The sequence below is a fragment of the Nannobrachium achirus genome (assembly GCF_963921795.1).
Source record: "Nannobrachium achirus genome assembly, chromosome: 9".
In the NCBI taxonomy this organism is placed as follows: domain Eukaryota; kingdom Metazoa; phylum Chordata; class Actinopteri; order Myctophiformes; family Myctophidae; genus Nannobrachium; species Nannobrachium achirus.
In genome coordinates this window covers 48,812,436-48,829,576 of record NC_137818.1, presented here as the reverse complement: position 1 = coordinate 48,829,576, position 17,141 = coordinate 48,812,436, and the positions used below count along the sequence as shown (strand labels likewise).

At 41.9% G+C, this 17,141-nt stretch overlaps 1 protein-coding gene across 1 annotated transcript in view; it reads right to left on the bottom strand.

Annotated features, from left to right (window-relative positions):
- The window catches only part of ptpn11b (protein tyrosine phosphatase non-receptor type 11b), a 72,580-nt gene that overhangs the window by 10,619 nt on the left and 44,820 nt on the right, over positions 1 to 17,141 (bottom strand). The window contains 9 exon segments of the mRNA XM_080733986.1: positions 984 to 1,138; positions 1,610 to 1,741; positions 5,089 to 5,244; positions 6,360 to 6,439; positions 7,857 to 7,953; positions 11,143 to 11,256; positions 15,569 to 15,685; positions 16,566 to 16,706; positions 16,708 to 16,759. Of these exon segments, the coding sequence (XP_080590112.1) occupies positions 984 to 1,138; positions 1,610 to 1,741; positions 5,089 to 5,244; positions 6,360 to 6,439; positions 7,857 to 7,953; positions 11,143 to 11,256; positions 15,569 to 15,685; positions 16,566 to 16,706; positions 16,708 to 16,759 (1,044 nt within the window).

Here is a 17,141-nt window from a genome sequence, read left to right as displayed (position 1 = left end):
TATGTTTCCTGTGCTAGTTCATTCCCAACAGAAATAATATCACACAACACATCACACAGTTTGGAGAAAACAATGTTGCACACTAAGCTCATGTGTCATGGGTCATCTGGGGACCCCCCCCCCCCAAAATAATTTGGGGCACCCCCTCTGTGGGTCCCGACCCCCAGTTTGGGAACCGGCTGCACTAGGCCACCAAGCTCGCCACTACAACCTGTTTTTGCATGGTCCCCTTTCTGTCAGACAGGTTTCAGTCCGAAAGCCCTCTTTCTGTCATAAAGGTGTCTGTCAGAAAGCCCTCTTTCTGTCATAAAGGTGTCTGTCAGAAAGCCCTCTTTCTGTCATAAAGGTGTCTGTCAGAAAGCCCCCAAAGCTAAGGGGCCGGCCCTGAAGGAAAGGGGGTGGCCCCCACTTTCCGCCCCTCAGACAGAAGATTTCTCCTCTCTGCCCTATAGTCAGGGGCGTCACACCAAATTCTGGGCCCTGGGTACAAGGATTCACTGCGGGCCCCCCATGAATGTTAACTATTGAAAAATAGCAGATATACAAGCTCACAGCGCGGCCGCGCTGCGAGCTTGTAGATCTGCTATTTTTGAAAAATCGTGAAAATGTGTGCCAAGAAACCTATGTTTCCATGTCAGTGATGCTCAACCTTTTTCATTTGAAGGACCCCCCCATCTCAAAATATTTAGTTCCAGGGACTACCCCGGAAGCAAAATTTGTGTTACAAATGTTCACTTAAAAAATACATATATTCAAAGATTTGCGCACATTTTCACGACTTTTCAAAAATAGCAGATCTACAAGCTCGCAGCGCGGCACTCGGTGCCGCGCTGTGAGCTTGTATATCTGCTATTTTTCAATAGATAAAGTTATAAGGGCCCCTCCACCTTGGGCCCCAGTAACTCAGTCCCACTTTCCTACCCCTTGTGACGCCCCTGCCTATAGTGCTAGGTTAACTCTCAGCGCCAGCCTCCTGCTCGTACCTGCAGTGGACCACGATTGGCCCGGTGTCTGGAATGGCGCTCTGTGTGCGGTTAACCTGCTCCAGGAAGCTGAGGACCCCCCCGGGCTCGTTGGGCACGCCGTGGTCCGGCCAGCTCAGGTACTGGTAATGCCAGATGTACCTCACATGCTCCCTCTGCAGGTCAAACATGGTACAGTTGTTAGAGCAGTGGCTTCTCAAAACCTTTGCATGTCAAGGACCCAACATTAATATGCATGTTCTAGTTTGTTTTACTTGTAACAGAGTATTTCTACATTGCAATATTGCATGTTTTACTTAAGGAACAAATCGTTACTGTCGGGCAGAAATCTCCAGGTCTCAAATGTATATGTTTTTTCGCAAACTATAAAGTCCTGCTTCATCATACAAGACTGTCGCACAAAACTAGTGAAAATAGCATATAAACAAGCACACAATGCCTCACGATTGTGTACGATTGTAGATCGGCTATTTTCACTAGTTTATCATTTTTAAAAAGATAAATACAACAGTTTTGGACATACCAGGTTTCCACTCGACAAATACAAAATGTAAGTACTTTTTACACCACTGCCGATCATGAAATCTTTGAGGCTGGGATTTTGAAGCATCCACCTTCTCCCTTACCCGGTCCAGACGGGTCACCTCCAGCTCCCTCAGGATGTAGTCCTGTGCCGGCCGCTCGTCCACGTTCCTCACCACCACCTTCCCAAACTCCTTGGTGGCGTTGAGGTCGGGCCAGTAGCGGACACACTTGTTCTGAACAGAGATGCAGAGAGACACACTGTGAGATATGCCTAGAGAGAACAACTCACATAATAGCCTGGTCCAAGATAATTTGAGATGATCACAGTTATTATTATTATCTTTGCATAATCGTCTTTTTTAATTGCTGCTTGTAGATGGGTTAAAGTATAACATCATGTTTTGTACATAGGCCTTGTACATTATTTTGATTAGTGTGACTGGTCATTGTCAGTCATTTCTGTGTATATTTAAGTTATTTGTCATGTTATGTCTGCCCTGTGCAATTGTTGTTTGCAAAGCATAAAAGGAAAACAGAAATGTAATGCTCATTTATATGTTCCAATGTTCAATGCCCCAAAAACAAGTCACTTGTATGACAAAGCGCCGTCAAGTAAATTGTCATGATGGTGACGGCCCTAGCGTGGGTGTGGTGATCGGTATTAAGACCATTTAAACGACCAGCTCAGCTCAAGCAGCTTTGCAATCAGCTTAACTGTCATACGATACTTGTTCAGGGGGGGTCGTACTGTAGCTGAGTGGGCAGAGACTAGACTAGGGGCTCTATTTTGATTGTCTTAAGTACCAGCTCTTATGCCTTAAAGGACAACTTTGTTTTTTTACAACAAGGGTTCATATTTTAGATTGTAATTAGAGAGAAGAAAAGATGAGTGTTAAAATGTTTTCATTTGCTGCCTTCTATTGTTTTAGCGATTTTAGTATTTAGATTTCAGTGGGTGGGGGCATGCGTACAAGTGGCTAAATATGTCTTTTTAGACACAATAAGCCGTCAAATTCTATGTTACTATTTACACCAGCCCCTGTAAGTCACATCTGTCCATGAAAGATTGTGGTGCATCTTGGGAATGGGCTTATTGTGGCTAAAAGTACATATTTAGCCACTTGCATGCATGCTCCCAACCTGGGGGCATGCATGCAAATCAAAATTGTTAAAATCACTAAAACGATAGAAAGAAGTAAATGAAAACATTTTAACACTCATCTTTTCTTTTCTCTAATGACTATCTAAAATATGAACCCTTGTTGTAAAAAAACAAAGTTGTCCTTTAACTTTAAGGCCTGTCCATATTGTCTCCGACCACTGAACATTTTGTCGGAAAGGTCTGGTTCTACAAAATGACATCACTCGCATCAAACCTTTTATAGCTCGAGACCCAAAAGAGAGCCCGGGACCCAAACTAGTGAGAATAGCCGATCTACAAGCTCAGAGCTTGTAGATCGGCTATTTTCACTACCTCTTAAAAGATTTTTTTTAATTTCTTTATTAAATACTTTTGAAAAAAAATTAATTGTTTTTAATTGATGAATCAAAAAATCTAATAAAATAAAATATTTAAATGTAGGAAACAGATCAAAGGAGATATTTACCTGCGACCTTTAAAAATTGGTCCATGACCCAAAGACGGGTCCCAACCCACTGTTTGGGAAACGGTGTGCTAGTTAGTTTACCATGCAGAGAGAGAGACACCCAATTTCTCTTTTGGGTCTCAAGTTGAAAACGTTTGGGATCCCCCTGGCCTAGACTAACCTATTCCAAAATCTTTTTTTTCCCCCCTTTATTTTCTTGTTTTACAATCCAGTAGCAAATAAATAGTGGTCCCACAGGGCTCCATTCTTGAACTGCTAATGCTTCTAACCTGAATTAATGACCTAACTTGTGTCCTTAGTAAGTCCTGATACCCGGCGCTATTCTATCTAAAATGAGGTTGTTGCTGATTTATGTATAAGGTCATGTTGGAATGGTTTGTAATTGCCGCGTACTCCACAAGCACACACAAGAAAATTTGTGCGATGCCCTGCCGATGGCTTTGCTGAGGCACATTAGCTTAATAATACATTTAGAATAGTAGTAGCAGGTTTTATTTTCCAGGCTTCATCTCCTGGTAATATGGAGATAAAACTTGGAACGAAACTACTGCTTTGCAAGTTGTGCTGTGCACAGCTAGAAAACATCAGCGTGAGCTTCTAACCTTCACCCAAAACTCATTGGAAACTCTTATTTTCTCACTTAATATGCGCAAAACAAGCAAAGGTGAGGCTAACCTAATTTTGATCAATGAGATGTGGCTCCGAAAATGTTCTCAAGATCACCTCTAAAGAAAAAAAATCCATGAGGCCAAAGACCATGGGCAATGAAAACAAGCCATAAAGTCTAATGCCGTCATAAATCATCTAAACTAAAGCAAAGGATACTTCACATAACCACTCACACAGAAACCCTCGGGGCTCATTTATCCATGTGTAACCCTGAGAGTGTACACATGTGGTTACATTAATACCCTCTCAGAGTTAAAGGTGCCTCAAGTGATATTTCTTTGTTGAAATACGTGTTAAATAGCTCTATGTTTCCATAGTATATACAGTATTCCGTAACAGGGTCTCTCCAGCTCATTAGTAAATCAAATGTATTTGAGGATACAGCATAAACAAGTGAAATTGGAAATAAATTGGAACTGGAACACGAGCAAATAGATGATCTTTGTGGGGATCTTGCTGTAGGGCCTACAGCAAGGGTTCCCAAACATTTCAGGCCAAGACCCCCCAAAGTAATCATATTTGTACTGGTGACCCCCCACCTTGACAAGCACTTGGAATTTAATGCATTACATTTAGTTTGACCCGTTTCCACAGATAAATATTGTGAAAATAGACAGACTACTGTAACAACTAGCTAACAACGCCTCGCACTTGATAATAAAAGGGTCTTAAAAGTCAATTACACACTGTATGTCGGTTTGTTTACTGTGTTGAGTGAGAAAACAAAACCCATAGTTTGGGAACGGTGGCAGCAGACCAGAGGCGTAAAATAGAAAATTCTTGAACATGTTCTCCTATAATGACATTCCCAAAAAGGGGAAGTGGTTAATAAATAAATGGTTGCATACAATAAAACGCTTATCTAAATGATATAACACGTGTCACATGTAGATGGACGAGCATCGGTAACGATGAAATCAGATGGATCTGCACAAGCAATTCAGTTTGAGGTTAAATGTGAACACAGGGTGGCAATTGCCAAACCCCTGATGCCAAACACTCACAATAATCGATTTAAATTTATCGTGAAATTATCCTATCATTCACTGGGATCAATTCAATTTACCCTCTATAATTGGTAAAACGGACCTGGAAATAACATACTTGATACAATCTCATCTCGTCGCAACGCAACACGTTGTGAGCTTGTAGATCTGCTATTTTTTGGCAAATATTCCACCCCAGGATAATGAATGTTGGGGATGTTTTGATTATCGCGATAATATTGTAAATATTACAATAATCGTGACATGAGACTTTCATATGGTCCCATATCCCTACTCTGCAGACAGACAGATGCTCACCCTGCCGCGCTCCATCTCCTTGGTGGTCATGACGATGACGTGGCTGTTCTCCTGGTACACCATGCTCCAGAAGTCCGCCACCGTGTTGTGCAGACAGCCCTGCGTGGCGATGAACACCTTGCCCTCGTCCACGTGGCGGCCCTCCTCTCGCACGCTCTACACCATGCACACACACAAAGTTAGTGGTCATTTTGACAGTACATTTGGATTTAGTTGTAGCCATAGTCCATATCATATTTTAGTCATCTGAAGTTTTTTAGTTTTAGTCAAGTTTTAGTCGACTAAATATCATAATTCTTTTGTCGACTAAATCCAGTTACAGTCGCAATGGCTGATTTTACACTTGGTTGCAAGCTGAAAATAGCTGATCTAAAAGATCTGCTATTTTCAGAGCGCAATACCCGAGCAATACCTGAGCACAACCAAATATAAAATGAATTGTCTTTTTTTTTCTACCGGATCTCTTCTCCACTAGTCCCTCCCTAACGTTTTAGTCCATTTTCTTTTATTATTATTTAACGTGTCAATATAGTTAGTCTTAGTTTTAGTCATCATAGATTATTTTTTATTTCGTTTTTGTCAATGAAGAAACAACACTACTAATAGACTAGTGGTTCTCAAACTTTTTCATGTATTTGGCTGTAGTGGACCCCCATCTGTTTGCTTTTGTTTACCTAAATTGTTAGACCTCTTCTATATTCACTGAGAGGTGAGTGGAAGGAAACTAATAGTGTCTGTCTGTCTGTCTGTCTGTCTGTCTGTCTGTCTGTCTGTCTGTCTGTCTGTCTGTCTGTCTGTCTGTCTGTCTGTCTGTCTGTCTGTCTGTCTGTCTGTCTGTCTGTCTGTCTGTCTGTCTGTCTGTATGTATGTATGTGCATGCATCTCACTCTGTCCACCAGAGGCTGCTGAAAACACCAAAACAAAATGGAACCACAAACAGCAAAAGGAGTTCAAATAACATCACAATCGGTTCAACCACTATACAATAACTGTATTATGCATCAGCTATTAGAGAATTACAGATTTTCAAGCTCACACAGCGCGTCGCATTATGATGTGTTGAGAGGTTGTAGATATGCTATTTTCAACAATAACAGAAACAACACCAAACTGTTTTCAGATGGAGGTCCAAATTCATGAAAATGTTTGAGAACCACTGCTTTATGAAATACTGACCCTGTGTGTGTGTGTGTGTGTGTGTGTGTGTGTGTGTGTGTGTGTGTGTGTGTGTGTGTGTGTGTGTGTGTGTGTGTGTGTGTGTGGGGACTCACTCTGATATAGTTGGCGTTGATGTAGTCAGAACCAGAAACCTCTGGGTCCGCTTCCCTGATCTCAACACGCGTGGTGTCGACTGTAAACACGCACGCACGCACGCACGCACGCACGCACGCAAACACACACACACACACACACACAGAGATTTTCATTATTATACACACCGCAAGCTGTCTATAAATTGAGCTGTTATTTTGTTATGAATCAGGCATAAAGCTAACCCTAAAGCCCTAAACCTAACCTATAAATGTCTAATCCTAACCCCAAGCTGAATCTGTTCCCAATCATACGTTAACTCTAAAAATCCTTTTCACCATAAAGTGCACACACACACACACACACACGCACACACATACACACACACGCTCGCACACACATACACACACGCTCGCACACACACATACACACACGCTCGCACACACACACACACACAAGCTCGCATACACGCTCGCAGCCTCGCACACACGCTCGCACACACACACACACACACACACACACACACACACACACACACACACACACACACACACACACACACACACACACACACACACACACACACACACACACACACACACACACACACACACACAATCAAGCACACAGTCAGACACGCATGCATGCACACACGCACGAACGCATATACTACGTATACACAACAATAGTGAAACTGTCATCTATACCAGCATGGAAAACATCTACCTATAGTTGTCCTACATTTTGAGCAATTCTACAAAGTGACATTTTAGCAACAGATGTGACGCATCACAGCGTGGTGGAAAAAGTAATCTATGTTTGTTTACTTAAGTAAAGGTAGCAACACCACACTGTAAAATACTAAAGTAAAAGACTAAAAATCTGACTTGAGTAAAAGTACAAAAGTATATTGACATCAAAATACACGTAGTAAAATTCGTCAAACGTTTAAAAAAAATAGCCGATTTACAAGCTCTCAACGTGTCGCGATGTGACACGTTGTATAGATCAGCCATTTTCAAATAGCCTAATTATAAAATATAGGTTTAATTGCTTAATGTATGTTTTGCATTGATAATCACAATCTTCAAAGTAACTAGGAACTAAGGCTGTCAAAAATAAAGAATACAAAAATATATATTTCCGTTGCCTCTGAGATCCAATGGAGCAGAACAAAGTATCTACAGTAAGTAAGTAAAACGGAAATACTCAATTATAATCAAAGTACCTCAAAACACAACAAGTACGTGTGCCACCACTGGCATGATCAAAACACGTACCACCACAATGCGTGGCTACAAAAGCCTCTTGACATGTTCCACACACACACACACACACACACACACACACACACACACACACACACACACACACACACACACACACACACACACACACACACACACACACACACACACACACACACACACACACACACACACACACACTCTATTATATTTGTGTCATTCTTTCCACAGGAAGCAGGGGAGAGAGAGAGAAAGGAAGTGGTGACGCACAGGGGAGAATGTTCTTGTATCTGTTTTTGCTCTTGTTCTCTGGTCTCTGGCCCTCCTTCCTGGGATACAACAGCTTACACTCCTGCTGCTGCAGCACCTGTTGGAGAGACAGAGCAGTGTTTACCTAGTTTTAGTCAGAGTCTTTGGAATAAAACCTGAAATGTTTTAGTTAAGTGTGGTTGCTATAGGCCAGTGGTCTCCCGACCCCCAAAATAATCATATTTTAACTGGGGACCCCCCCCCCCCCCCCCCCACCCTGAAAAGCACTAAGAGTTGAGGCATTTCATTTTGTATAACACGTTCTATTGTGAAAATAGCATATCTACATGCTCACAGAGCATGTAGATTGGCTGTTTTCACAATTTCTGCCTTTAATATTTGACAATTTGGCCAATGTTTAATTTATCATTTTAGAGGTATTGAAAAGTTCCTAAATTGACACTTGCAGATACCGTCTATACACTTACACTTTATGTTGGTTTGTTTACTGTTGAGTGAGAAACAATGTTGAACATTAAGTTAATCATCTGGGGACCCCACAAAATAATTTGGTGACCCCCCTGGGGATCCCGACCCACAGGTTGAGAAACAGTGCTATAGGCAACACACTATTTACAATTTAGGCATTTAGCGACTTACAATAAGGAAGGTAATATATCAATACATCAACATCAATACATCAAATGCACAGCAATAGTTTTCTAAGAAGAACATAGGTAGACCAAGCGCCTCTTCAATAAAAAAACATTATAATAAAAATTGATATCAAAATACATGTATGGTCATTGGTCAATGAGGGTAGGCGAGTGCTACATTAAGTGCCATGGGCTAAGGTGGAGTCTGAAGAGGTGAGTCTTCAGACCACGGCGGAAGCTAGGGAGTGAGTCTGCCTTTCTAAGTGCAACAGGGAGTTTATTCCTCAGTTTAGGGACACTGTAGTTCTCGGTCTGAGAATCTTTTTTGCCAGCAAAGTGAACCTGCTTTTTGTAAACCTTTGTAAAAGTGAAGTTTTTGGTCATGCTTCACACACACTGTTGTCGCTGTTGTCATGCTTCACATGACAATACATAATATAAACAGTAAGATGGAATTCATTTCCCGGCGGTTTCCCAGCGGATTCCTCAACAAAAAAAATTTATTTTGGCAGGCCTTGATGGCATCGTAATGGCTGATTTTACACTTCATTGCATGCAGAAAATAGCCAATCTACAAGCTAACATCTCCATATTTTAACTTTTTGTGGGTTTTTATTTGCGTAAATGAATGCGCAACCTGATCATACTGTACATCAGGGATCTTCAACAGGGGGTCCGGGACCCCTAGGGGGTCCTCAGAGTTACTACAGGGGGTCCTCCAAATTTCCAATCCTTTTTATATTAACAACTTGAACCCTAGTGTCCATATTCTGAGAACTGTCCATATTCTGAGAACTGTAGCCAAAGATAGCTGATCTACAAGCTCACAACGCCTCACACTGCGAGGCGTTGTGAGCATGTAGATCGGCTATTTTGGGCAAAGAGGTTTGGTGTAGAGGGGAAAAAGAGCAGACTAAGTACAGAGTAAAAGGTCAAGTTTATTAGGTAATGACAGCTCAAGTGGTTAAATATCTGAAAATAACGTGAATCCAACAAACACTGATGATTGTGCTGTCAAACAATGAAACTATATGGAATCTACAAAAAGGTTGTGGGGGGTCCCTGCTTCATCTCTCTCTCTCTCAACTAAGAGGTCCTTGGCCTGAAAACGTTGAAGACCCCTGCTGTACATACTACTACAGTATCACACAAAAGTATAGTAGAAGATCCAAACGTTTTGAGCATGTGTATCTTCTATTTTTGCCATCTTTGAATTTGAATCCTGAAAAGCAACGGTTTTGGACATACAAGGTTTCCACCCGACAACGACGATATGAGGTTTCCAACCAGCAGAGACGATAAAAAGCTAAAATGGGGTGAATGCTGGCAGGGTGGACAAACCCCTTTTCATCAAAGAAAAAACAACAAAACCGTTGCACACAATTTCAGAAGCCGCCGCGACTGTGAAAGGCATTAATTAATTCTATATAGTGTGGATTTAATACCAAAGCTGTGCGAGTTGATATTATTCAGACTTTTATGCATTGAAATCAATGAAAGGTAAAGCAACTTTTTTTTCCCCAAGAAGAATGTTAGTCACATTCAAATCCCCCACTCGCCAAAACTTCTGAAGATGACAGAAAAGAAACGTACCGCCCCAGCGGGTGGAGGCTGCAGACCGCTGATTTCCATGTTTTGCATAAACCAAACCGAAAGACGGAAAAAAAAACAATGCAGCAGCACCCGCTCTTCTCTCTCATCTGAATAACACGCTACTTTAAGCCACTGTTTCCCAAAAAGTGGGTCGGGACCCATTCGAGGGTCACAGACCAATTTGTATGAGTTGTGAGTAAATATATATATATATATATATATATATATATATATATATATATATATATATATATTGTGAGTATATAATATATATTTGTGAGTAAATATATTATTTTTAATATAGGCCTATACCACACTCGTAATTTCCCAAAATTGCAATTTTTCTAGTTTAATATAGGCCTATATATACTATTTCAAAAGATTTAAAACCAACAAAATAGATCACAACTTTTCATCCATTTACAAACAATTTCAACATTTTTCAAAAGGATTTCATAAATAAAACAGAAACATCTAATCATTTCTATTAAAAAAAAGGAAAGACGTTAAGAAGTAGTAAAAATAGCAGATCTACAAGCTCACAACGAGGCACAAAGCGACACGTTGTGTGCTTGTAGATCTGCTATTTTCACACATCACAATCATCAAATTTCTTCTTTGGGTCTCAAGCTAAAAGGTTTAGGTGAACCACTGCTTTTAGGCTGTATTATTGTTTTGTGTGTGTGAATAAAATGTAATGTATGTTGTTAATTGTAGGGTAAGTGATATATTTTTATATATTTAACACTAACCTTACCTTTAATATAGTATAACTTATACATTTGGGGTGGTTGTATTTGGTCTCCCTGCTCCTCTAGACACATTTAGATCCTGCGTACTTTTGTGTTACACTGTTGCGCGCAAAACAAAACGTTGAAAAGGTTGGAGATACAGGTTTCTGCCTGACAGTGACTATAATAAGGCCTGTGTACTAACAGTAGCAGCAGCAGTACAACAGTTTTCATCATGTCTATAGAAAAGCACATGAGACTTGATTGTAGCTTTAAGTAAAGCATTGTTGAAGTGGACCACATGCCAGACAAACACACATACTGTACCTCAAACTCTTCCCAGAAGCCTTGTTTGGGCTTCTCCGAGTTGTCGGCTACCTTGTTGAGTTCTCGTACCCTGTTCTCAATGTTGGCAGCATTTATTCTTGTCGCGTTGAAGGGCTACGGTTAGAAAAGACAAAATTATGAAAATTAGCACAACAGAAATACGGCATAACATGTTCATGTTTGTAGAGGTGGTTCCCAGAGGCGGGTTAGTAACCAGTTACATTTACTCCAAACATACATTGAATAAACTAGAGGTTCGCGGCCCTTCGGGCCGCTCACATCTAGAGATCGCGCCTGCTTTGCAGGCGCTCACAGCTACGTTGCAGCAGTGATCCACCCACATCCATCCACCCACATCCATCCGTCCACATCCATCCATCCATCCACATCCATCCATCCATCCACACATCCATCCATCCACATCCATCCATCCATCCATCCATCCATCCACATCCATCCATCCATCCACATCCATCCATCCACATCCATCCATCCATCCATCCATCCATCCACATACATGCATCCATCCTTCCACATCCATCCATCCATCCATCCATCCATGCATCCATCCATCCACATCCATCCATCCATCCTTCCACATCCATCCATCCATCCATCCACATCCATCCATCCACATCCATCCACATCCATCCATCCACATCCATCCATCCATCCATCCATCCACATCCATCCATCCATCCATCCACATCCATCCATCCACATCCATCCATCCATCCACATCCATCCATCCACATCCATCCATCCATCCATCCATCCATCCACATCCATCCACATCCATCCATCCATCCATGCATCCATCCATCCATCACATACATGCATCCATCCACATCCATGCATCCATCCATCCACATCCATCCATCCACATCCATCCATCCATCCATCCACATCCATCCATCCACATCCATCCATCCATCCATCCATCCACATCCATCCATCCATCCACATCCATCCATCCATCCACATCCATCCATCCATCCATCCACATCCATCCATCCATCCACAATCCATCCACCCATCCACATCCATCCATCCATCCATCCACATCCATCCATCCATCCATCCACATCCATCCATCCATCCACATCCATCCATCCATCCATCCATCCATCCATCCGTCCACATCCATGCATCCATCCGTCCGTCCGTCCATCCATCCATACATGCATCCATCCATCCATCCATCCATCCACATCCATGCATCCATCCATCCATCCATCCACATCCATCCATCCATCCACATCCATCCATCCATCCAACCATCCATCCACATTCATCCATCCATCCACTTACTGTACTGTACTTTACTGTACTCTACTGTACCTTAGTGTACTGTACTTTAATGTACTCTACTGTACCTTACTGTACTGTACTTTAATGTACTCTACTGTACCTTACTATACCTTACTGTACTGTACTTTAATGTACTCTACTGTACCTTACTACACCTTACTGTACTGTACTTTAATGTACTCAACTGTACTCTACTTTACCTTACTGTACTTTGCTGTACTCTATTGTACTCTACTTTACATAACTGTACTTTGCTGTACTCTACTGTACATGACTGTACCGTATTGTACTGTACTTTGCTGTACTTGTACTGTACTTTGCTGTACTCTACTGTACTTTGCTGTACCGTATTGTACTGTACTTTGCTGTACTCTACTGTACCTTGCTGTACTGTATCTTACTGTACTGTAATCTACTGTATCTTACTGTACTGTAATCTACTGTATCTTACTGTACTCTACTCTACTCTACTCTACTGTACTGTACATCTCTCTCTCTCTCTCTCTCTCTCTCTCTCTCTCTCTCTCTCTCTCTCTCTCTCTGTGCTGCTGACCCCCCCCTTCCCTCTTGTAACCTGAGACTTTGATGATGATAATGACACATTGGCTCTACAGAGGATTGCGCAATAGGTATTGCGAAATAAGCATATAAACACAAACTGTACGGTAAATATGCATTTTGAAAAGATGACACTAAGTGGATTACGTTCAGCATAGCATGCAGTATATATTTCTGTAATAATGGTGACTTCAAACATGACCGAATGTCGGGAACCGCCGAACAAAATCTGTCTTTGGCCGTCGTGAGTTGGTGTTGCTGAGATTGTACTAGAAAGAGTCATTTCAATGGAACGTTTTTACTCGAATATATTTGTGAAGACAAAATGTAAATTTTACTCCTATACATTTAGGCCATTTTCAAATAATTTGTCTACATTCTGCTTGTTACTTTCTATGCATGCTCTAATTGTCTCATTCTCTCAGAGAGACGTCATCCAATTGCAAAGGCATTTAATTATCTAACAATAAATTGGATTATATGACATAACTCATCACTAGATACTCATTTTTACCCAAGTAATTATTTGGACAATTACTTTTACTTCTACTTCAGTCATTAGTAATTGAAGTAACAATACTTTTATTTGAGTAGTTTTTGGCTACTCTACTCGCTTCTGATTCAGAGCATTCACAGCATCCTTCAAAACTAAACGTAAAGGTTAGCAGGGCCGCTGATGGGGGGAGGCAAAGGGTACTGTTGTCCCCCCTCCCAGAATTGGGGGGCCCTGCGGTGGGGGGGGCCCCCATTGAACGGGACTCGGGAGCAGTCTAGTTTGTGTAGGAAAGATTTGAGTGACTGTGAAAGAACTTTCTCCCAAGGTAAGATTAAGACATCATGCTTTATATAAACCCTATTATATTAAGCCTAAACGGTTCTGCCACTGTGTAGAACTGTAACATTCTTTTTACTTAAAAAAAAGAAAGAAAAAACGAGGAGAGCCCACGTGGAGGGGGGCCCAGGTCTTTGATCTTGACCCCCTCCCAAAAATCTGTACGACCCTAACCCTAACCCTAACCCTAACCCAACGGGCCTGGAGTTAGTTGTAGGTTAGTACTGCGACGTCAAGTTTTCTCTCCAGTTTTTGAAAACAGAGTTCTTAAACTTCCACTTTAAGCACCCTCTAAGTGCCTGGTCAGAGTTTCTCCAGTGCTTCATATTTTTCATGAAAGAGACAATTTAAAGGTCAGCCCTCTCTTAGCTATTACACAATTTTAGGTTATGAGAGATCATGCTCTGGTAATTGTAAAAGTTATCCAGGAATTAAATATTCAATACAATTCAAGCACTACCAGGGCTTCATTCAATATTCATGCACACCCCTCACCTCACCTGCACTGCTCGTTCATTTTCAAACAAGAAAGAACTGGTTTAATTTATACTTGGCCGTGCACCAGTGCCACGTGCTGAAAATAGCCGATCTACAAGCTCACAACAACGTGGCGCATTAGCTATTTTCAGAATAACAGGGCATTAACCACAAATCCTATGGCAATGTTTTTCAGTCCAAGGTCCCCTAAGGTGAGAAAGAGATGAAGCAGAGACTGGCAGTGGATGAGTAAATATGTCTGTTCAGGCAGTTAACCACTTAAACCCTCAATACTTAGAAAATGTGTACCTTGTTTACTCTTTTTTTTCACCTACACACTACATACTCTTTGGCAAAAATATCCGGCAAGGCGTTGTTGTGGGCTTGAATCAGGCAGACTACAGGTTTGGCTGATATAAAGGGTTTAAATTGGTATAATCGTTTTGTTTCTTTTGGTATAGCCTAATAATCGTTTGGTATGTTGATCTTTTATTCTAACTCGTACCGCGACTAGCGAGTATAAACTAACTGACTTGCATTATTACGATAATAACGTTATGTGATATTGTAGTTTGTTATAATCATCAGGTCCTACTTTTTCTGGTTTATAGGCCACGCCTAGACCGGATCCCACGGCCCGTTTTAAAACCAATACCAGGCTTTCCTCCGAGGTCTGGTCTGGTCTGGTGACGCGAGGTTAGGGTTTGAATGGTTTAGGGCAGTTTGTCCTCAATGTGGGGTCTCTAGGTTCCTTTTGGGAGTCCTAAATTGATCCTTACAAGTAGTGACGGGCAATCCCGTTCATTTCAGTGAACGAATCATTTCGTTCACGTTCACGGTAATGATCGGTTCAAAAGATTCGTTCACGTTCACCGTTCATAGCGCGATTGTCCCGTGAAAAACACAATCGCGGGAGCGTTTTTATTACGTCGCGAGTACGGCCCGCCGTCGCGTGACAGGCGTCCTGTGATCCGGGGGCTATTAGGGGGAGGGGGCGTGGGTGTGAACGAAAGTGTGAACGACACATTTCAGGGATTTGAACGAATCGTTCACGAGTCTTGCTAATGATTAGATTCTTATGAACGAATCACTCATGAACGACACATCACTACTTACAAGTATGTAACTCTGACAGTATACAAATGAAACCAAATGTATCTCTGTGTATACTGTCAGAGTTATGGGGAGACCTTCACATTTTAAAGTTTGAGAACTACTGGTTTAGTGGTTTTACAGCGCCATCTGCACCTGTTTGAGGTGAACCACGATTCCACTCTTCTCCACCATGGGGTTCTTCTTGTAATGCTCCACCAGGTCGGCCAGCGTGTCGAACCTCTCGCCACCACCCACGTCGTACTTGCCGTCCTGCTGGAGGGAAGGGCACACATTAAAACAGCCAATGTCGGGGCGCCTGGTGGCCTATTGCATACCATATAGGCATTGCCATTTTTCTGCATCAATGCCTTTCGGCGTCGCCAGTTCGATCCCCAATCCGAGCGACCTTTGCCGCATGTCACTCCATGTCTCTCCCCCATTTCCTGTCAGTCTATTGTCCTATCCAATAAAGGCAAAAAGCCCAAAAACAAATCTTTAAAAAAAAAAAAAAAACAGCCAATGTCTGTCAGGCCCTCGAACATGGCATTTCTGTTTCACCGGAAAAACATGAATCACAAAGGAGATGACAAGCCCTAGCCTAGAACCTAACCTGGTTACAAGCCCGCACAGAAAAACACTTTCAGTTAATACAGCGGCTCTCAAAGTGGGGAACCCAGGCGGTCCTTGAAGGGGTCCCCGGCAAAATGTGTTAATATAGCATAATTTAGCTTCAATCAAAATGTAACTGTACATCTCTGCTATTTGAAAATAGCAGCTCTACAAGCTCACAACAGGTCGCAATGTGACTTGTTGTGAGCATAGAAATTTGAATATTTCTGAAACATTAAGAGCACAAATCTTATATGGGGGTCCCTGGCAAAAAGATATTTTCAATTCATGTAAACTTTATAATTATGGTCTCTGACGGGTGAAAACCTCTTGTCCAAAACTCTAAAAGTGGCAGATCTCTAATATAAGCTCAAAAGCTTGTAGATCGAGCTTGCAGTTCGGCTACTTTTGATGCTTTTGTGTGGCGTTGTAGTATATGATCAATTAAGGTATTCATTTACGAAAAAACACAAAAAGTCGGAATACAGAGAATAAGAGGTTTCCACCCCACAGCAACGATATACAGCACTGTTTATGGTACCTGATAGCGTATCATGACGTGTGTGACCTTGGTCTTGCGGTCCACATTCTCGTGTTTCTCTTCGTTGGTGAGCACCGACAGGACAAAGTCCCCCGGCTTGCTCTGGCTCTCCCGTACCAGGAAGCTGCCCGGCTTCCCCTTGGTCCGTGAGCAGCTTCTCTGCATCGCGCCCAGAAAGATGCCCATGGAACCACCTGGGACAGAGGGGGGAACAGGCACGTGCACACATAGACATGAAAGGGGGCTTGAGCCCCTGCCCTTTTATCTGTCTGTAAAAAAGTGCCCTTTCCAGACCATGAATGCTGTTTTTTACTATGGTGAAAGAAATGCAAATGCCCTCTTTCCATGCCATACCTGAAGGCAGCATTCAAGAGAATTGCATCATCTTATGTTGAAAAATTGCCCTCACTGTGTAGAAATCCATGCCGTAATGCCACGTCTCCAGTGTATTGCCTTTTTTATGCTTAGTTTAGTGTGGTATCAAGTACTGAAAATAGCCGACCTCCAAGCTCACAATGCGTCGCAGTGCGTTGTGAGCTTGGAGGTCTGCTATTTTCAATATTTTCACCAAAAGGC